The 24,068-nt window shown below is 35.5% G+C and overlaps 1 protein-coding gene across 2 annotated transcripts; it reads right to left on the minus strand.

Annotated features, from left to right (window-relative positions):
* Positions 1–1,492: 1,492 nt before the first annotated feature.
* ift56 (intraflagellar transport 56) lies at positions 1,493–23,894 on the minus strand. Of its 2 annotated transcripts, none has more exons than XM_056459430.1 (17): positions 23,489–23,894; positions 21,805–21,951; positions 20,442–20,534; positions 20,218–20,332; positions 19,209–19,258; positions 18,966–19,111; positions 17,537–17,708; positions 15,797–15,974; positions 15,646–15,701; positions 12,785–12,838; positions 12,613–12,676; positions 8,866–8,954; positions 8,668–8,751; positions 8,159–8,228; positions 6,913–7,019; positions 3,817–3,950; positions 1,493–1,887 (listed from the first exon to the last, which is right to left on the minus strand). In XM_056459430.1, the coding sequence occupies exons 1-17, from the start codon at positions 23,489–23,491 to the stop codon at positions 1,776–1,778; spliced, it is 1,674 nt and encodes a 557-aa protein (XP_056315405.1). In that variant the 5' UTR covers positions 23,492–23,894; the 3' UTR covers positions 1,493–1,775. The 2 variants fall into 2 exon arrangements, with proteins under 2 accessions (XP_056315405.1, XP_056315404.1); XM_056459429.1 differs by having other exon boundaries at positions 12,785–12,871.
* Positions 23,895–24,068: the final 174 nt, after the last annotated feature.

The raw sequence follows: 24,068 nt of genomic DNA on the forward strand, positions 1-24,068 counted from the left end.
AATGACATGAGATACCTATACCACTGTTCTGTCATTGTAAATCTTTAAATAAATGTTTAAAAAATAATAATACATAAATGTTCAAATTTGCATAAACTATGATGACTTTTTTGTCTTCATGATAAACAACAATTGCTTTTTGGGGGCTATAAAAGCAGTTTCACCTTTTCTGTGAGGTTGCCTCAGCCTGTTTTGAATCAATTTAACTTGCATTCCTTTTCCTTCGGTTTAGTCTCTTTATTCATCAGGGGTCACCACAGCGGAATGAACCGCCAACTTATTCAGCATATGTTTTACACAGCGGATGCCATTCCAGCCACAACCCAGTACTGGGAAACACCCATTCACACACATACACTATGGCCGATTTAGTTTATTCAATGGGCTATATGCACAGCTAGTGTTTTTCAGTCAATGATGAACTTCCAGTGAGAGCTTTGTGTGGCTATTTTCAATTTCATAAGGTTCTTTTTACTGCATAGATGTTGTAATGCGTTTCAAATATATAAACTTAATATACACTTAATAATAACTTATCAGTTAAATACACTTAAGCATCCATTTGGTTGTGAAAGCGTAAAAAGTGACAAAAGACCGTTTAAGTGAAGTTTCATAAACTAATTTCGAGAGGAGCGCGTGATATAATTGAGCACCTCTGGCCACTCATCTGTAATTAGTAATAATCCAATCAGAGTGATCCTAGTTGACTATAAATGGATCAATTTCTCCCTACTGTTCTATCTTCGTTTGGAAGAATCCCCCCTCCACCCCATCTCCTCCTTTTACTCCCTTTTCTAAAGGGGGAGCTCTCGAGACCTACCTGATCTCGGATCTCCTGATATGCTTATCGACCGGCCGGGAGCCTTGGGCTTAAATATCTCCGAGCTCAGGGTTCTCTCCTGGGACAGCATGCCAAACCTGCTTTATACGCCAAGCATATCTAAGTGGGAACTCTTGAAAGGCAGGTGCTGTCATTAGCAGCAGGCCAGCGCAGAAATTCCATTGAAAATAATGAGGTAAAATTAATTTCCATATTTTAAAGACATGGCGCGGAAAAATATAATTTAATGCAGTGCTTCTTGTTTGGTCTGATGCCCACTTTATATCGTATCTCATCCAGGCAGTGAACATTGCTGGTTTTTAAAGAAATCAGACCTTAAACGCAGCAATTTTCTATGGGATGACAATTAACCTGAAGCCCCGAGTGCATATACCCGGAGGAAACCCACACAAACATGGGAAGAACATGCAAACTCCACACAGAAATGCCAACTGGCCCAGCCATGGATTTGAACCAGTGACCTTTTTGCTGTGATGCGACAGCGCTAAACACTGAACCACCATGTCGCCCCTTGTTACAAATGTAAAAATATAATGAATGAGATCTATAATTATTTACATAAATCAATCGCCACAGAGCTGTATGTAATTTTACAGACTGCTGTATTTATTGTGTTGGTGTTTTTCAACACAAAACAAAGATAGCGAGATATTAAAAGATATCAACTTTATTTGTTACGCTGTCTCTCTGACAGAAAACATTCACACAGAGAAATATTGTAAATGCAAAGTTTTCTATTCATGACAACTGCAAGTATTAGAAAAATATACAGTATTGGGTGTACAGGCCACAGTTACTGCAGGTGATGCATCTCAACTGTTTTACTCGCCACATATTTTGATGATACAAACAAGCAAGCATAAAGAAAAGGTACAAAAGGGTTTTTTTTAAATATAATTTACAAAAGAATCAATATGTGTATCGATATAGCCAATCAGAGAGCCACTCTGTTGTCTTTGGCCCATTTCTTCATGATGCGGATGATGTACTCAACCTGTGGGTTACCAGTGCTCCTCAACATCGGCAAAACCTCTTTCAGTATTTCTCTGGAAGCAAACAAAACATAATAATAATTATAATAAAAAGTGATTTTAATTGTAATTAATTATAAAAATAGACCAGAGATCAAAAATGTTTACAACTTTTAGTACAGTGAAATTTTCATGTTCCTGCTTGTTTGTACACAAAAATAAAACTTTTATATTGTAAAACACTTAAATCTTTTTGTTAGTAATATTTCAATTATGCGTAAATACTAACATCTCAGCTTAACGGTCATTGTATTATGTTTTGTTCCCCCAAATAAACACTACTACCAATCGCAAAATGAAGCATATAAATACAGGGTTTCTACAGGTTTCTTCAAGTCAAATTTAAGACTTTTTAAGACCCTTTTAAGACCATAATGAATGAAATTTCAGACTTGCACAAGGCTAAATGCTAAAGATTTTTTAAGTAGTGTTAAAACCTTTTTTTTTTGAAAACAAGTGTTAATGTACAGAGGATAATGAAACCATATTAATAAGTAAATAGAGTTCATAAATAAACATTTCGTAACTTTTATTGAAATATATTGTTAGTGATTAGATGGGTGTTGGTCCATTGGGTATAGCTTAAATGGACATAGAAAAAAATTAAGACCCGTTTAAAATTAATTAAGACCTACAACACAATATTTAAGTGGATTTAAGACTTTTTAAGGCCTAAAATTTAATTTTTGAAATCTAGGAAATTTTAAGACCCTGCGGACACCCTGTAAATATCCTCTTAACGAGACATTATTATGTTGAGTATATTATGAGATATACTGTACAGTGACAACCGATACAAGCTATCAGAATCATATTAATGGCCTTATAAATATCAGCAACTGCATCAAATGTCATATTTTTGCTGATTTTGAGCCTCTCAAAGGTATTTTTCTTACTTGAGGAAAAGTAACTAAATCAGATTCGTAAGCATTAATTAGCAGATTCGTAAGCATCTGACTAATCAACTCTGATACTATTTAAAAAGATTTATATTTTCCCGACTATTATTTCATCATATGTTAGGCTTTTCAGTGTTAAAGTAGCAGTGAAATTAAAATTAGTTTAGATAAAAAGTCTAAAGCTTGCAGATTGTCACCTCTGCCTAAATGGATCAACAATAGTTTTCACGTCACCTCGTACTTCAGTTTCTCATCAAATCTTGACCAATTGCTCTCTAGCATGTGACATGCCCCGCCCCCTTCATAATGCTTCTCATTAGCTTTTCATTTGATGCGCTTGAGCTCAACCACTCTCACTGGTAGAGCTGTTTTAAAGCACTATATTCGCAGTTTTTTTTAAAAGGGGAGGAGCTACTCTATGTCCCGCGCTGTCGTAATGTTTCAGTTGAATTTAAGCAAAGACTATAGAATACACAAGACATGTCACTGATATTGTTTTGAATGGAGAAAAGTGCAATGGTCAATATGGCTGATAAAGCCCGCCTTCTAGTATAGGAGCCAATCATCGATCGCTATATAGCAAATAAAGCCCGCCTTCTAATACAAGAGCCAATCATCGATCGCTAGATGGCAAATAAAACCCGCTTTCTAATACAAAAGCCAATCATCAATCGCTATAGACTGAAAATACTTTGTGGGAGGGGCTTGGACCAGATGCGAGTTTCTGCAGATTTTGTGTGATTTAGAAAGTAAACTTTTGAGACAGCTGTTGTTTAGTTTTATTAGTAATTCCTAAAATGAAATTCAATCATAAGCTTGACAAGCAGTTTTGGAGAATTTGATGTTTCCCCATTCAGACAGGATGCCTGAGCATACTGCCTGAGAGGCGTTTTAAAGATGGCCTCCAAGTGAAATGACTTGTCTTAAAGGGACTTTGATTTAAGTCACACATCACACACTTCACGGGACCTTTAAGTAAAAAACTAATAAGAGTCTAAATAGTCTAAGCATTTCTTTAATAATCTGAATGTAATAATGGCTATACCTTGACTCTCGGCCTGCCAGTATGAGCTGGAAGATGCCGACACAAGCTCCACGCTTCCCTTCCCAGTACTCAGGGTTTGGATCCAGTCTCTCCAGAGCATCAAATGCTTTAGCTGCATAATAGAACTGCCCCATCTGATAAAAATAAGATCACAAAACTGTTTTAATAATATATCTAAAGCAAATTTTCTTTAAATAACCTGTGAAATATTGTAATTCAAAATACAATAAAAAAAACAAGCAGAATCAGAGCTGTAGAAACTACTGAAGTAATGGTGACAGTGCCCTGAACAATTGACAGTCAATCTACTAACAGTCAAACTACTAATAACAGATTGCCTTGATTTTCTTTGCAACAAAAAGTAGCAGACTGATGGTGGTTCACAATAATTATGATAATGTTTTATGCTCCATTTCATTTTGCTATATTAGTATTGTACAGTAGTATTGTTTTAGAGCCGTTTTGGAGTATTAGATCGCATTCTAGATTGGTTAATAGTTTTCGTAAGCTCCTCTCCTCACCACACCACACCAAAATCTTAATACATAATGCAATTCTGAGAGTGCCTCACACAGGTGAGTGGGCTTGACAAACCACTTGTAGAAAACACACACTTTCCTCTGTCTATGCACCAGACACTTTCTTACAAACACTTCATATCTCTAGAAAAACATTGTGCATTTCTGAGTGTGCCTCACACTGGTGAATGGGCTTGACAAACCACCTGTAGAAACATTCTTCTCTCTACATGCACCCAAACACTTTTCTTAAACTCCATTTTATAAGGTAAACAAGGTTGTACCAAAAATCTTATTACACTACTTACTGTTTCAACCTTAAATAGATGTTATTCACAAAATATTGCACGACGTTGTTTCTGTAAAGTATTTATATAGTCTTATATTGTATTTATATATTTATATAGTCCACTCCGGTATGTTAGTTCCATATAGGCCATATAGAGCTTAGAATGACCAAGAGGGGACAATCAATAGAATGTTCCATTGCAACAGCAGCACCCAGCAACAGCCCCAAATTCCGCCATTTTGGAGTGAAAGCGATCGGCTGTCCATTGGATGTCATTGCAGTCACGATGGAAAGCAGCTACTTTGTTTTTTATTTATTTATTTAAAAAGCCCATTAAAGCTGAGATACAACCTGAAAGATGACAATACAACACTAACTATCACAATCATCAGCACTTTTAATAGCATACCTGCCAACATTCGGATCATAAAATCCAGGAGATTTTATCCGGGGGTGCTGACACGGAGGCGGGGGGGGGGGGGGGGGGGGGGGGGTGTAATTCTAGGAGTATTCCGGGAGACAGAGCAATATGGGAGATGGGTCTGAAATATGGGAGACTCCCGGGAAAAACGGGAGTGTTGGCAGGTATGTTTAATAGTTTATTTTTCAGACTTATAAGATGGTGTTATTCTATTGGAATTTTCATTCCAAAATGGCCGCCGCGCCATCTAGTGGCTGTTTCCCAAATCACACTAGAGTGTCACCTCTTAGGAGAAGGGTATAAACGGAGGTCGGAGCCAGCTCCAAGTGGATATGACTTGAGCTCCAAGTGGGCTGTACAAACCTGGAGTTTTCATTTTATTAATGTGTTTTTAAGACACATAGTCGAACCTATTGTCTTTTATGAATGTCTACACCTACCCCAACCCTAAACCCAACCTCACAGTAAACTGTTGTGTTTTATTAATGTATACTACACATACAGCAACCCAGCCCACTTGCGGCACAAGTCCCTCCCACTTGGAGATCACCCAGCCTACTTGCAGTAAAATCCCTCCCATTTGGAGGTCTCCGAGCCGCAGCGATACCTACTTGGCTCTTGGTGATTCTATGCTCTTTGGTATAGGTTAAAAACATTGTAATATATCACAGTGTTTATATTTCTTCATTCATTTATTCGTCTTCCATCAGCTTAGTCCCTTATTTATCAGGGGTCGCCACAGCGGAATGAACCACCAACTATTCCAACATATGTTTTACGCAGCAGATGCCCTTCCAGCCGCAATATAGTACTGGGAAACACCCATACACCCATACTCATTCACACACGCACTCATACACAATGGCCAATTTTGTTTACCCAATTCACTTGTCTTTGGACTGTGGGGGAAACCGGAGCACCCTGAGGAAACCCCCGCGAACATGGGGAAAACATGCAAACTCCACACAGAAATGCCAACTGGCCCAGTTTGAACTCGAGCCAGCGACCTTCTTGCTGTGAGGCGACAGTGCTAACCACCGAGCCACCGTGCCGCACATCACTGGAATCAATTATTTATAATATATGCAGATTAAAAACTGTTTTAAATACAAAATATTACTGTCTTAAGCTGCGGTCACACTGCACTTTTTTCCCCATAGACCCCATAGAAACGCAAGTTCGTGCATCGTTCGTGCAAGTTCAAGCATGATGACCTGCGAGATCGCATCACTTGACTGCGTGAGACCAATCGAGGATCAAAACATGACATTTCTAGACAGAAATTGAAATTATGGACCAATCGCTCACTTTTTAAATGTCTAATCATCTTGTTTAATCCCGCCCCTTTTCACAGCGCTGTTTGACAGAATTTCGCATGCTCAAACTCTAATGTGACCGCAGCTTTACTGTATTTGTCAATACTTACTGTATATTTGATTTACTAACTGTATAGATGATTTAAACTCATAATTAAAGGGACAGTTCACACAAAAAACAATTAACTCCCATCCTCCAATTGTTTCATCCTGTTTAAGTTTCTTTCTTGTTTTGAACACAAAGGAGGATATCCTGAGAAATGGATTTCATTTTATTTTTTGTACCTACTACAAATGTTAATGATTGCTTTTTTCCCCAATATTCTTCAGAATATCTTGTTTTGTGTTTTTCTTAAAAGTTCAGAACCACTTGACTGCAAGTAAACGGTCATTTTCATTTTTGGGTGAACTACAAAAAGAAAATGTAGAATCATTATAACATTTGATCACCGGTCTATGCTGGTGTTGTGGACTGACACTAGAGGCATCATGGAGATGTGTAAATGCTGATGCTTAAATGAAAATAAGTTCACAATTGGCTAATTGTGGCACCTTGTAGCAGTCATTAGCGATGAGCTGCAGGAGGCTGAAGGGGTCGGATGAGGTTTCCATTCTCAGATAAAGCTCCCAGGCCTGTCGAGGCTTCTGATTCATGATGTCTGCAACAGAACCAAAAGGAAGACATGAGAGAGAGTCTGACATGTCTACAGATGCAAAGAGATGTCATTTCCAAGCGTCTCTGTGTCATTTATCTTTATTATAGGGAAAGCTGAATTGTACATTAACTGACAAAAGTCTGGTCACCTGTCCAAGTTTTAGGAACAACAAATAATACCTTGACTTCTAGTTGATCATTTGGTATCAGAAGTGGCTTATATGAAAGGCGAAGGCCTCTACATTACGCTTATTTTACCAAAATAAAATATGATCATGTCCTGATTTTTAATTATTTAATTAGGACAGTAAGGTCTGAATTTGCTTAGACAAAAGTCCTGTCACTTAACAGAAATAATGTACAGTATAGAATATAAAGTCATGGTGCAGTGGAAAAAGAATTAATATTTTGTATGACTCCCATGAGCTTGGAGGACTGCATCCATACATCTCTGCAGTGACTCAAATAACTTATTAATAAAGTCATCTAGAATGGCAAAGAAAGCGTTCTTGCAGGACTCCCCGAGTTCATCAAGATTTTTTGGATTCATCTTCAATGCCTTCATCTTACCCCAGAAATGCTCAATAATGTTTATGTCTGGTGACTGGGCTGGCCATTCCTGAAGCACCTTGAAATTCTTTGCTTTCAGGAACTTTGATGTGGAGGCTGAAGTATGAGAAGGAGTGCTATCCTGCTGAAGAATTTGCCCTCTCCTGTGGTTTGTAATGTAATGGGCAGCACAAATATCTTGATACCTCAGGCTGTTGATGTTGCCATCCATTCTGCAGATCTCTCACACGCCCCATATTGAATGTGACCCCAAACCATGATTTCTCCTTCACCAAACTTGACTGATTTCTTTGAGAATCTTGGCTCTAAGCGGGTTCCAATAGGTCTTCTGCAGTATTAGTAATAATTGAGATGCAGTTCAACAGAGGATTCATCTGAAAAATCTCCCTTCTGCCACTTTTCCAAATGATCAACTAGAAGTCAAGTTATTATTTGTTGCTCTTACAACTGGGATCGACGATAAGACTTTTGTCAGGTAGTGTACTAGAACAAAATCCAGCTTTTTGCAGACGTGACTACTGCATTTTAAATTATAAATTGCAACTTAGATTCAAAACATGTAGTTGAACTTACAGCAGCGCGCTAACCAGCTCTGGAAAACATAATCACTCTTGATCTTCTCATTCTGGATGAGCAGGAACAGCTGTTCACATTAAATTCAGATTCATTCAGGTTTATAACTGTCGTCAGGCCTTGAAGGGATACAGCTGCTGATACTCACATCAACATAGCTAATTTTTGTCAAGCTGTACAACAACAATTCATATTTTTACATGACTGAGAAGGTTGGGGTAGGGGTACACCTTAATAAAATACACTTTAATGGGTTATTTAATAAATAATATGAATAACATAAAAATAACAGTCTGATTAATTAGTGTTTTTACATTACTATGATGGTTGGTTTTAGGGTTGGGGTAGGCGTTAATAAAATACAATTAATGGGTAATTTAATAAATCATATAAATGCTTCTCGTTAACTTCCGGCTGCAGCTGTATCCCTTTTAGCAACATATCTATAATAATTGTTTGGTAAATCATATAATACAATAACATATTCACTGAATTTTTCATATGTGTACCTCTTCAGCTTCTCTGTAGTTCCCAAGAGCTGCCTTGGCCTGAGCGTAGTTAAAGCTGAACGTGTCATCATTGTAGAAGTAACTCTACAGAGAAATAAGATTTTTTTTATTATTTTTTATAATTATTTTTAATTATTTGATGCAGATTCTTTTTTTATTCTTCTGTTCTCAATCTAAACAGCCGGATATGCGCATTACCTTGACTGAGTTGAGGTAGATGAGCACATCCTCAAACTGTTTCAGCAGGAAAAAGCAAGAGGCCATACATTGCCTGCCTGGTATTGTGTCTTTATAAAAGAAGAAAATAAAATTGTCCATGAAGCTTATATACAGTTGTTTTACTGATGTAATATGTTTTATTTATGAGCTTAAATAGATAAAAGGCAAAAATCAAGGGTCTAATTACATGCAACACCTAAGGAAATAACTTTAGTAAATGCTGCAATGTTACACACTGATTAAAATACACTTTTTTCAGAATGTGTGAGATGGGAATTTAGAATCACTCATTACATTAAACCACAAAGGCACAAATAGAGAAATAAAATCTAAAATGAGAAAATACAATACATTTTTCAATATGCAAGGTTTACAAAATGTATATACAGTCTATTTTAGATAAACATTCAATGTTTATCAACATCTTAAAGCAAACTAATAAATGAATTAGCACATAATAATAATATTAATAGTGGTTTAGTACTGTAAAATTAAATTAGGTTAATTATGTTAACTAGGCAGCTTGGGGTAATTAGGCAAGTTATTGTATAACGATGGTTTGTTCTGTAGAATATCGAATGCACACAAACACTACCGGTCAAACATTTAGAGTCAGTTTTTTTTCATGTTTTTTTTTTTTTTTTTAAGAAAAATATTCTGTTCGTCAAGGCTGCACTTATTAAATGTTTATAAAAAATTAAATAACTTCTTCCTATTGTATGTAGTTTATTACTGCTTTTATTACTATTACCATTAATAATAATAATAATAATAATAATAATAATAATAATAATAATAATAATAATAGTAATTAACATTAGAGTGATTTCTGAAGGATGTGACTCTGAAGACTGGATTAATGAAGCTAAAAATCTTTAAAATCACTGGACTAAATGATTAAATTATATGATAAACTACTTTTGAACAGTTATTTTATAGTGCAATAACATTTCACTATTTTACAGTTTGTGCTGTATTTTTGATTAAATAAATGCAGCCTTGGTGAGCAGGAGAAGCTTATTTTAAAACATTAAAAAATCCTACTGACCCCAAACTTTTGACCGGTAGTGTATACATATATATATATATATATATATATATATATATGTATATGTATATGTGTATGTATATATATGTATATATATATATATATATATATATATATATATATATATATATATATATATATACACTGGCGATCAAAATTAGAGAACAGTTTATAAATAATTGAACAATTCTGAAATAACGTCATCTTCACTGCTCAACAGTTGAAGGAGTTTTTGTCCCGTCTATACCATGCTACCAGAACACCTTTTCCACAAAAAAACTAAGGCATTTCAACAAAAACATTATTTTGCAGAAAACACACTGATCAAAATTAGAGAACAACAATGACTGTAGCATGGAAAAAGATTACAGCAAATTTTTCTGAAGGTTACAACAATCAGCAATTAGTAGGAAGTGTACAGGCCTCTGCTCTGAATGACTTCAGCACATCTGCGGCCACAGGACAGCACTAGTCTCTCACACTGCTCTGGTGTGATTTTGGTCCACTCTTCTTCCAGTCTCCTCCACAGTTCAGTGACTGTAGTGGGTTTCTTGGCCATAACTTTGTCGCCAAGGATTTTCCAGAGGTTTTCTATTGGGTTGAGTTCAGGACTCTGGGCAGGCCATGTCATTATTTCAATGTTTTCAGTTTCAAGGAATTGCTTTACCCGTTTTGCTGTGTTACATGGAGCATTGTCCTGCATGAATACTGCGGGCTGATTGGGTGATGAACGCAGGGAAGGAACCATATGTTGTTGAAGAAGGTTTTGATAAACATTTGCATTCACTCTGCCATGTAGCTGTATAAGAGGCCCAACTCCTGCTGCAGAAAACATACCCCAAACCATGACACTTCCTCCTCCACTTTTTACTGACTTCTTTACACACTTTGGGTTCAGTCTTTCTCCAGTTTTTCGCCAAACATAATGTTTCCCATCGGACCCAAATAAATTAAACTTGCTTTCATCACTGAAGTGGACTTTGGACCAGTTCTCCTCTGTCCACACAACATGCTCCTCAGCAAAGCTTAGTCTAGCCTTTTGATTCTTCCTGCTAATGAGAGGTTTGGTCACTGCAGAGTGGGCTTTCAGTCCAAATGCTCTTAAACGTCGAGACACTGTATGACGAGATAGACCTTTACCCTGTTCAGCGCTGAACTGGTGAGCAATTCCAGCTGCAGTGTGGAAACGATTGGCCATTGAGATCCTCCGCAGTATCCTGTCCTCTCTTGTATTTGTCTTCCGTGGACGACCAGCCTTCTTGGGGGACTTGAATGAGTTTGTGATGATGTAAAGATTCAATATTCTTGAAATAACAGATTTGGAACAACTAGCTTGTCTTGCTATGGCTGATAGGGTCATCCCTTTGGCTTTCATCTGGACAACCTGCTGCCGGAGGCTTTCAGTCACTTTAGAATGGCCCACCATCTTGCAGAGTCAGTGAAACTGAAAGTTAGGCTGCCAGGTAAATAGGGGTTGACAGATAATCGGTTGAATTAGCACCAGGTGCCAGATTAACACCAATAACTGGGAGGTATCTGAAAGTGTTCTCTAATTTTGATCAGTGTGTTTTCTGCAAAATAATGTTTTTTGTTGAAATGCCTTAGTTTTTTTGTGGAAAAGGTGTTCTGGTAGCATGGTATAGACGGGACAAAAACTCCTTCAACTGTTGAGCAGTGAAGATGACGTTATTTCAGAATTGTTCAATTATTTATAAATTGTTCTCTAATTTTGATCGCCAGTGTATATATATATATACACACACACACAGTTGAAGTCAGAATTATTAGCCCCCGTGTTTATTTCTTCCCTCAATTAAAGATTTTTTTTTTCCAACACATTTCTAAACATAATAGCTTTAATAACTCATTTCTAATAACTGATTTATTTTATCTTTGTCATGATGACAGTAAATAATATTTTATTAGATATTTTTCAAGACACTTCTATACAGCTTAAAGTGACATTTCAAGGCTTAACTAGGTTAATTAGGTTAACTAGGCAGGATAGGGTAATTAGGCAAGTTAATGTAATAACAATGGTTTGTTTTAGACTATCGAAAAAAATTATAGCTTAAACGGGCTAAAAATTTTGACCTTAAAATGGTTCATAAAAAATTTAAAACTGTTTTTATTCTAGCCCAAATAAAACTTTCTCCAGAAGAAAAAATATTATCAGACATACTGCGAGAATTTTCTTGCTCTGTTAAACATAATTTGGGAAATATTTATATATATTATATAATATTATATATATTATATAATAATAATAATTAAAAAAAAATTCTAATATTATTGTAATATTTTTTCTTCTGGAGAAAGTCTTATTTATTTCAGTTTTTACCTGGAATAAGGTTTTTAAAAGTCAATATGATTAGCCTCCTACAGAACTATGTGGATGTGCGTTGATTTACACAAATAAAGTTGTTGACAATGCCATTATCATACATATTAAATTTGCTAGACAAATATAAACTGCTGCTTTATTTGGAAGACGTTAAACACTAGTTAAATTTCATACTAAAAAAGACAGGATGTTTTATTGAGAGCCACATTTTCAGTCTAGGATGAAGCATGGTTTGTGTCAAAAAAACAAACTTTTGTCACTGGCTCACAGCACAGTGGCCCGGCTGCTGAACCAGCGCTAATATTGTGATTGTTAGCCGAAACAATGACGTTACCGCATTCACTAGCTGAGCCTCCAACCAACTGGAAAAACTGCTGGGCAATTTTCAAATGGTCCCTCTGTAAAAAAAATACAAACACATTTAACCAGAGAAGAGAACAGATTTGAGAAACAGGCCAAAGGATTTGCTGAGATATAAAGTTTGAGAGGAAATAAAGTTTGCTAACCGATCCGATTTCTTGTCCCAAAGCAGCATTTACCACCCCTTTGAGGATATATTCCTGTGAATGACGGCAGAGGAGACCATCATCACACTATCAAAATTAATAGGATATTGTTGAAAAGTCATGTATCAAATCTCCTTGTTCTGATAATTGCTGAAGCTTTGATAACAATTTACAGTAATATCACATTCACATAAGCTGCAAAAAATGTTTACGTTAACAAGTATAATACCAAAAACAGCTCTAAATTGTTGTGTAATGCTTTATTATACATAAATATTCAGAGTAAACAAAAATTGCAGTCAAATAAAATTGTATATTGACTAAAATATCACAATAGGTAAAATCCTACAATAAGGTCTCAATAATAAGTGCTGTTAATGCATGAACTAATATCAACAGTGAGGAATAGCTTAGGTTTGTTACAGAAGATATTATTAAATATAACAAAAATATAAAAATCTTTAGTTAAAATCTCTATTAATTTATGATTTTTGATTGTTAATTTCCAAAGAAATCAACATCATTTAAGATTAATAAATGCTTTACACATAGCTTTCATGTGGATGTTTTTTTATTATTCCAAAGATAGTTTTCTATGAGCGTAAGCACATTGGCGGCACATTTTGGTGAGACTGAGCTCTGCCAGAGCACCATCTAAAGCAGGGGTCAGCAACCTTTTTTCAGCAAAGAGCCATTTCTAATTGTTTTTTTTTAGCAAATAGATTTTTTTTTAAAGAGCCATTGGGTGTCACGATTGAAGTTAAAATGTCCTTTTATTCTTATTCATTTTGCTGTAAAAATAAAATACAGTAAAAAGGTAATTGTATTTTCAATAGGAAACTGATTTTGTAAATAACAGTTTTAACTTTTTAAACTTTAAAATATTATTGAAGGAAAGACAGCTGGAGAGCCACATATTTTTGGTCAAAGAGCCACATGTGGCTCCTGAGCCATAGGTTCCCTACCCCTGATCTAAAGTCTTATATTAAATAACATTATGATCGTTTATATAGAATGGGAATGTTTTGTGTGCAATCTCTTGGATTGTCATAGACATGGTGTGGCACTTCTCGTTTGGTTTGTGACCGGCTTTATTGTAAAGTGTTAACGAATAAAAACTATAAACTCGATATTTAGGTTAGAAGGGACTTTAAGTTGGAAACTTTAAGGTGGCTTGAGAAAGCCTGTTGGAGGTAGTTTGTTAAGTTTGAAACGGTATGCATAGATAGACAGATAGACTTAGCTTATTAGCATGAATTAGTGTAATTAGCATGTTGCTAATATGAATTAGCATGTATTTAGTGTGAATCATAGATATTTACATTAGATTTCACCTATGCTATTGTTGTCTATTGGAAGAAATGCATCAATAGAGCCGGCATTTTAGTACAGGGCAGCGCTCCTTTGAAATGAATGTAGGACCAAGGTGAAGTGGAGGTCTGGCCATGCGGAGCCATAAATATATAAACATATATCTATGATCGAGAGTTTTCCCGGTGGTCAGTATGCAAATATATTTTTTAAATACCGAAAATTATCATTTACATCACTTTTCTGTATCGATGGATGTGTGACCGCACGGGCATTGACAAAGAGCATGTGTTTGTGTTAATGGAAATGTATTATCCTCCCTCCCTGTTAAATTTGATCTAATCCGTGTCCTGAAACACACCCCCTCTCCTGTTTTCACTTCTAATGCTAACGGAGGGAGCAATTCGTTTGTGAATGAATTTCCATTGAGATAGATTCGTTTTAACCATCGATATCCTTGCGTCTAAATGTGCATAACCACCTTTCTGATCTAAATGGTGTGTAACATTTGTAATATTCAATAATTTAAGGTGGACAGTATGAACATTAAGGTGCAGGTACTGTAATGTTAGCAGCCTTAGAAGTTACTTCAAAAACTAGCCATTACTTCACTTAGCTGACAATAATACAAGCTTCAAGCATCGCAGCATCTTGCTGTTATTTTTCATTGTTTGTTGATTTTATTCAACAAAACTAGCCTAAGCCTGGAATTTAGTGCGAGTTGGTGCTACTTTGCCTTATGGTCAGTGAAGGGACTGTATTATCATCAATAACGTTACTTATTTAGCACAAAAGTTTGTAACATACAAAAATGTAAACAAAACTAAATGTTACCTATGAAATGTTCTGCCTATGTGGTTTGTTTTCTTTGATTGCTCATTATTACACCCGTACGCAGCGCAGAACTTCAGCATCTTCACATTGCCTTTAGTCTTGACTAGGGCGGTTGAATGACATTTGTCCTGGAAGCACTGTATGCTCAGGGTCCGTATGTGACATCTAGTGTATATATCTATGAGTGTGAATTAGCATGTTGCCAGCATGTTTCTAGTATGGATTAGCTTGTTGTTAGCATGTTTCCGGTATGAAATAACATGTTGTTAGCATGTTTCCAGTACAGATTAGCATGTTGATCTGCGTTTGAAACGCAGAGGCAGGAATTGATGAGGTCAGATGAACAGACTGTGCCTCACGTTTGTTTCATACAGATTACAAAACCAGAGAACATTTTGTTTTCAAGTGTAGTTGCTTCGTTTAAAAGTAGAGATTTAAAATTTCATGTGAATATATTCCTCATGTCTGTATTCACTGAGATACACATTTCCCAATTCAAAACTTCGTAAGCCCCCATCTGATTGGTCAAATTTAAATAAACAGCCAGTGTATTAAATAAATTTAATTTATCACATATGTCTGCAATGCGTATATTGTACATACTATTATCGCAGTAACGATAATTATGTGATATCTTGTGCAGCCTCATTAGCATGCAAATAAAACAGATTGTAATTGTTTATATCTTCTTATAAGAAACTAAATGAACTGAATACCTGAGGCGTGGTGGGCTCAAGGTCTTTGATTAGTTTGTAGGCCTCCTGAATGTCATCTAAATAAGAGATGACAAAGTTAATAGCAAACTTGATAAGCCAGTCTCAGTTTATCTGCAGGAGACAAGAGGCCACACCTGATCAACATGCATACCTTGTCGGAGATAATAGATGACCAGGTTGAGTCTGGCCTCAGATATGACGTCAATCAGAGGAGGTAAAACCTGCAGGGCCCCTTCACCTCCGCGAAACACCACCAGATTGTGCTGGATCAGCTCTTTAGCAAACTGAAACGAGCTGGAGGAGATGTCGATCAGGTTCTTCAACTCTGTCTGAAGAATCAAAAAGAAGATATTGCGTTATGTAATGTCGCTCACATGACACACAAGCATCAAATCAATTCACCAAGGACAAAATCCATGTTTTTTCTGACATACAGTACTATGCAAAAAGTCGTAGGGAAACACCAGCTTCGGGAGCCTAAGACTTTTGCACAAATCTATCTATCTAAAAGGTATGGAGCAAGTGCAGGGTCATTACTTGTGGATATACTATACCTTTGATATACAAACAGAAAATATGTACACAATATTCAGAACAACATTAGTTTTTGGTGTTTAACGTGACCTCATTAGCACCAAGCAATAGTTTAAAATTTTTTTGTTGACACTTTTCTGAAATTATGTGTTATTTAATATAGGGCTGGGCGATATTGCAAATATAATTATCACGATATTATGTTTCATATCATTCGATATTGATAATTATTGAATATTTTTAACAATCCATTTAGGAATATTAGGATTTCATTTACCAACATTACTAAGGCAAACAGTTTTAATAGTCTAAAAAAAATATTTAAGCAAAAATAGCTGATCTCTTTATAATAAAATAAACAGAAGTGTTAAAGAGACTCTTAAACTTGATGAATAAAATGTTACAAATTGTGTGCAATGGAAAAGCATATACTGAACAATCACAGCAAACTTTAAGGTAGATCCACATCTGTAAGGTGTGAATAACAATGATACAGTAAACTTCAAACTCTGTAAACAAAACCAATTATGATAATCAAATCTGAGCTTTCAGGTAAAGTAACTAACCATCATTATTCAAATACATACAGCAACATTACAAATTGTGAAGTTGAATGACTATATTAACCCATATGCTAAAAAATCTTTCAGATAGGGAGCTAGTAGCTGGGATGCACAAGAAAAGAAACCAAAAAGCCACTTGGAAATGACAAACTTACACCCTAAGCTTATTGGCATTGCTTCCAAGGCACGCGCTTAGCAGCCACACTTTAATAAAGCAATAGCCTTCATACTGAAACCACATACCAAATCTTTTTTTTAATCAATATTGATAATGGTGTTTGGTCAATATATATCAATACCGATTTTATCGCCCAGCCCTAATTTAATATCGAGCATCTTTTTCACTCCAGGTGAATCTCATACAGCCTAAAACATTGCCTATACATACTGTATATAATATTCAGGTCTGGACAGTTCATGACTGTCTTTTTTTCTCTCCAAATATGATTTCATTACATTAGCAGTGCGTTTGGGATCATTATCATGCTGAAAAAAACTATTACAAATTAGGTGCTTCCTCGTAGGAATTACAAAACAGAAACTCCAACTAGACCCTGTATTTTCTGGTTGTTTTTTAATAAAGAGAATGAAAAGTAATATAAAACGCCATTACACCCTCACTAAAACAACAAATGTAACTGGGAGCCTAAGACTTTTGCACAGTACTGTATGTTACAAAACCTTTCAACTTTTAAACTGTAATAACATTTCACTGTAAAGAAATTAATCACTGGTCCCCGGCCCATTTATCATAAAATATCTTATGTATTATTATACATAGTAGTATAACACACCTCAGCAGCTTTGCCATTATAGAGTCTAAAGTGGTTGCAGGCTTTGAGGTTGAGGGCGATAGTAGAGTCAGGGATACTCTGCAAATACACGGCCAGCACCTCCTGAGACACGTCATAGTAATCCAGCTTATAGTAGCATAGAGCCACATACACATTCAGGGCCAGAAATTCTCTGTAGAAATGGAGAGAGATGAATCATTGGTCAATATTTTTGAAATGTGCTTACTGTTAAAGTCTATATAATCCAGAAGTTGATGAAACATTTATCAAAGTATGTTGATGTAATTCCAAATGAAACAGAATATTGAGTAGGGGGAGGGGCATTCTTTTTGCGCATCACAGCCATATCACCCTGCAGCCCAAGACTCACTGAAGCTAAGCAGGGCTGTTCAGTACCGGGATGAGAGTCCACATTGGGAAACTAGGTTGCTGTTGGAAGTGGTGTTAGTGAGGCCAGCAGGGGGCGCTCATCCTGCGGTCTGTGTGAGTCCTAATGCCCCAGTACAGTGAAAGAGGACGGTATATTGTCAGAGAGCACCGTCTTTCAGTTGACACGTTAAACCGAGGTCCTGACTCTCTGTGGTCATTAAAATCGTACACTTGGGTGTACACGATAAATACGCTATCTAAATACACATCACATTACATCATTCCCTCATAGCAAAGTAACAGTAAGGGGGGCTTGGTAAGGAATATTGTGGCTGAAACCATAAAAATTATGTCAACAGAAAAAAGGACCACCAATCCAAACACGGAAACAGGCCGTCAGACATTGATTGAAGATTACCAAAACAAATTTTTTTTTCAGTGGATTAACATACATCAATTAATAGTTCAACAAAAGATTAACAATGTGCGCTAGTAAAATCAACATTGTAAACTTTAATTTCACATAGATTTTAGTGTAATAAAAACTTAAATTTAAAATATTTTTAAAAACTATATTACAGAACAAATGCATTTTAAAGGTCCTGTGAAGTGCTTTGAAATATGTATTTTTATTCAATGTTTGACGTAACTTCAACCGAAACATGAAGAGAGGGTGGGACATAATGTAGCTCCTCCCCTTTTTAAATAACAGCCAATAGCGTTTTGTTTTATCACCACTTGGCAGTGGGAGTGGTTGAGCACAAGTGTGGAAGGGCGCGGGGCATGTCAGATACTAGAGAGCATTTCTTGGTCACGATTTGAGGAGAAACTGAAATGAGGTAACGTAAATAAAACTGTTGATCCATTTAGACGGAACTACAAGCTTTACATGCTTAACACCTCCTAAATATGAATTTTGTCACCGTTTTGGTGCGCACTAGCTTATAGATATCCTAAAAACGAATAAAACTGTAATTAACATCTAAAAATCGTTATTTTAATTTCATGGGACATTTAATGTTTCTGTGAGGTACTGTTTCATATGTTGGTTCTGAAGCACCTGTTCTGCAGTAAGATCCGTTTGTAGATGTCTATGGCCTCCTGGTAATGAGAGCGCATGTAGTGGATGGAAGCCAAGCTCAGCTGATCCTCTGTCACGTCCTCCAGGTTCTGATGGAAACCCATCAGTTTCTTTTCATCATTGAACTTCAGAGAGCAGAACAAAAGCAAGGACTGTCATTATCATCTGATGCACAGCCACAATAATGCCGAGCAGAGGATGAAACGATAATGAAAAACTGACCTTATGAGCTAAATGAAAGAGCAGGCGATTCTGGAGCTGAGTTTTCGACCCTGAAAAACACAACATGTTATAATATTTGGATGGTGAGCAACAAACTTCTATTTATAATGAAAATAAGGATGAAAATGTTCGTTGCCTATGGCTTGAAACCAGCAGAAACACATAATAACAGTCACATGATAATAACTACATGTCGAATGTAAGATGTCTGGATTACATAGAAAATACATATAATAAAAAGACAGTTTACTCAAAACTTTTTAATTGTCATGATTTAATCACCCTCCAATTGTTCCAAACCTGTTTGGGTTTCTTTTTTCTGTTGAATACATAAGAAGATATTTTGAATAATGTTGGAAAGTATCAGCCATAGTCTGTTTTTTCCTACTATGGATGTCAATAACTGCTTTTCTTCAGAATATCTTGTTTTGTGTTCAACAGAAGAAAGAAATTCATAAACGTTTACAATCACTTGAGGGTGAGTAAATTATGTGGAAATGTTCATTTTTGGGTGAACTATCCCTTTAAAGGGGGCCTATTATGCAAAAATCACTTTATAGAGTGTTTAAACACAGTTTTAAGAAAAAAGTGTGTGACTATAGCCAACCTCTAATAATAAAAACTAATTAATTCTATTTTTATAATCACAATTCATAAAAAGAGCATGCAGAAACACTTGGGTTAACATTCTCCCTTAGTACATGTAGATTTTTAGCTCCGTCCTCTTTTCAAAATAGGGCTGGGAGCACAATCTCATTTGATTTTAAAGCAACAGTCACCAAAATGGCCCAATTTGGATCAAAGCCTAAAAGAGGCAGTTTCAAAGAGTTATGAAACTTTATTTCTAAGATATTTCAAGCTGAAACTTCACATACACACTCTAGGCACATTAGAAACTTATTTTAAATAATTTTTAAGTGATACTACACTCTCAAAATCATTCCGCATAAATTAACTCTTATGTACCCCTAATTTTATCAACTATATATGCAGGAAGTAAAAGACAAACCTTTCAGTGCTGCCTCCTCAGCCTCTTTATAAAGCCCAAGGAAAAACAGTGCACAGCCCAGATATACCCAAACATCCACTGGACAATCCGGCCTCAAAGTGAGGGCCTTGTACTCCTGAATATACATATAATGAGACAGAATATTTCAAGTTGGCATAATGCCAATCTAAATCTTTCAATTTAATTCTTACACAGGCCAAACGGGCAGGAAAACTTTCACTGACCTCCATTGCTCTCTTGTGGTCTCCTACATGAAAGGCACAGAAGCCTGTCCAAAGATCTGCGTGCTCCACTGAGACTCCGCCATTACGCTGGAACTGAGAGAGTTTAGAATTGATCGCCAAATCAGCTTCAATGGCTATTAAAAGCAAACCTTTAAAAATATATTTTGGAAATAGGCTCATTTTAGAAGTCACCTAGGGTTAAAGTTGAGTTTACCATTTCTGAATCCATTTAGCTAATCTCTGGGACACTTTTAGCTTAGCTTAGCATAAATCATTGAATTGAATTAGACCATTAGCATCTCTCTCTGTCTAAAAAAAAAGTTTTGATCATTTTAAAGCTTGACTCTTCTGTAGTTACATTTTACAGGCCAATATGTCTTGGAACTATACTTTCATTCCGGCGTAATGAAACGCAGCAAAGTTTCTTGATCATTACACCGGAATGAAAGTATGGTTGCTAGCAATATGAAATTAGCAACTTTTCATTTTCGGCTGGTTTTATTACACAGTGTAACTACAGAATAGTCAAGCGTTCAATAGAAAAAAATATCGAAACTCTTTGGTCACTTTTGAGTGAGATGCTAATGGTTTAATCCGATTCAATGATTTATGCTAAGCTAAGCTAAAAGTGCTCTGCCAGACCAGGAGATCAGCTGAATTAATTAAAAATGGTAAAACTCTAGGTGGCTTGTAAAATGAGCCTATTTCATATTTCTGTAATACAGTAACAATAAAAAGACATCAATAACAATAATCATATAAAATACTAAATCTAAAAATACGCCTTTCAAAGTTTCTTCAGATAAAAATTGTGGTCTTGTAACATTAAAAAATAAGAATTGCAAAAGTATGTGTTTTACATTTTGGATGGTATCACAAAACTGGCATTTTGTAGCAGCTTCTCCTTTAAATAAATGTCCATGAGTGAGTCTAGTGCATCTGATACATCTTCATCATGACTTCAGGTAAAATAATAAGCAGGAACTGAGATTAAAGTGTATAGAAGCTGATGTGATCGTATCATAAATTTGTAATCTCAAGAGTTAAACAGTTGAGTTTTAGCATTTCTTAGCATTAGCATTCAGCTGATCTCTGGGTCTGTCAAGAGCACAATTAGCTTAGCTTAGCATAAACCATTGAATTGAATTAGACCATTAGCATCTCACTTTTTGATCATTTTAAAGCTTGACTCTTCTGTAGTTAAGAACTATACTTAAAACACAGCTTCAAATAAAAAAAACATATTGAAACTCTTTGGTCCTTTTTGAGTGAGATGCTAATGGTCTAATACGATTCAGTGGTTTATGCTAAGCTAAGCTATATAATATAGACCTATATTTGTCTCTTGTGGCTGTTTTTATACCTCTAATAGAGTCAGCGCTCCCAGGTAGTCTCTTTGGTTTAGATAATCTTCAAGCCTTGGAATTTTTTTGCTTTTATTCTTCCTTTTCTTCTCATTAGAACTGGTGGAGGCCTCACCGCCCACTGCTGGCTTCATCCGAGACAAGAGCTTCACAACAGAAAAAAGTCATTTACGCTGGCGTAATCATTCAAAAAAAGGTAATAACAGTGACATATTATTAAAACTTAACGTTTTTCTATTTCTAGACATTTGAAATGTATTTATTTCTATGACGGCAAAGTGGATTCTTTAGTATTTTTTAGTCAAGCGTCACATAATGCTGCAGAATCATTCTAATGTGTTGATTTATTGCTCAGAAAACAGATTTCTTATGTTATACATGTCTCTACTGTCACTATATTTTATTTATATATTTAAATTAAGATTTTTTTAAAAGACATTTTTTGTAACATATTATATTTCTCATAAGACAAGCCTTAACATGACATTTTTCTTCTCCAGTCAGTGTACCATTTTAAAAAATGTTCAGATATTTTTGCTGTAAAACAGGATAGAACTACTACGTTTTTTATTTTTTCAGCAGTGTTACAAGCTACAAATTCATTCATTTAAGACATTGTGCGCTGATTTGAGATTATTATTTAGTATAGAGAAAATGAATACTTTTAAAACCTTTTAGAGACCTGATCATTGGTCTTTATTGGTCTTTGACTGTCATGTTTACTGCTGTAGTATCCTAAATTGTGAAGGGAATATTAAATTCCTGCAAATGTCAACCTTGCCATGAAAAAATGTAAGTTTTTACCAAATAGAAAACCCTTTCTAAGTTTTTTGTGTCGGCTTGTATTTTACAGGCCTGTAAAAATACTCAAAAATGTCTCTGTCAATTTTCTCAATTATATTTGATTTACCAAAGTCACACAAGTGGCAATTTTACATCCATAACCAAGCTTTTTTCCTCATAAAAAAAGTAAAATAAAAAGAAAATTCAATCATGTTTGTTCTATAAAGAGTCAACTCTTTGCCTTTTGATGAGCAATATTTTTTTGGGTTGTGCAGTTTAATTCACAGAATTTCTATGAAGCATGTTGTGTACTATAAACTAGCATACTTTTTTTGGTCACATCCATAACGCATGTCTATTTTCCTCATTTAAAGAATAGAAAATGTTTACAGATTGCCATTTTTCTGATCCCATAATTCTGTGGTTAGTAGTTTTGAGAAATATAAACAGATGTTTCAATATAATGTTAACATCTACTCTATCTGTGAATTTATGTTTTGAGTTTTTACTGCAAATGTCACATCCATAACGCTGGAATTGCTCATATACTAGCCTATTTTGCGTACCCTTACATATAATTTAGGCTGTTTAATTAAAGCAGACTTCATGTTTACAAACGTATAGAGGTAAAACAGTCACTCTTTTCACATGGGTAGCTTTATACTATGACAACAAAGTCATGAGATTAATTTAGTCATTAAGAATTGAAACTAGGCATAATATACTCAGATCAAAAAGTAATTATAAAGACACAAACAAAACTAAAAATTAACTAATATTGATGTGTACAGTTTATTGTATCTGGCTACGGACAAAAAAAGTTTGTTTGCTTAAAATTTGCACATTGTTATTAACTTATATATTTTAAAAAAGTAAGGTTACATGTTAATTTATACTCACCATGGTGACGACGGTTCTCCTTCCTCAAACACACAGTAACGTTACTGAAACTAACCAGTCATTTTACTAACACTAAACATAATAAAGCGGATAAAAATAAAAACTACATCTACAAACAGCTCTGACTAATATGTCAATGAATCGAGTAACGGTGTATCTGTAGAACCAAGCTAACGTTAGCCAGATATTAGCCTACACGCTAGCAAACTTGCTAAGCGACTATTACGTGCACGTAGACGTGAAGATCTGCGTTTGAACAGCTCCCACGATTCTACCTCCTAAATTAACTAAAGTTGCATAGAACGTGTGAGCTGTAACTGCGCTAGTCTTATTCTGTGAAAAGAAGCTCTCCCTTTAGCTAATCTCGTCTGCCATGTTTGCTTGCAGCGCGGCATCAAGCTGTTGCTTAGCAACCCGTTCATCAATATTGAGAGGCAGAACCAGAACACTCTATGGACCGAACAGAACAGAGACCATAGAGATTTGGCTCCGTGATTTAGCCACGTTCGTTTAAAAAAATCGAAATATGTCAAAATCATCACTAAGATCCAAAAATGTATAAGATCTCTCGCACCAGAAC

The sequence above is a fragment of the Danio aesculapii genome, chromosome 6, assembly GCF_903798145.1.
Source record: "Danio aesculapii chromosome 6, fDanAes4.1, whole genome shotgun sequence".
Taxonomy (NCBI): Eukaryota; Metazoa; Chordata; class Actinopteri; order Cypriniformes; family Danionidae; genus Danio; species Danio aesculapii.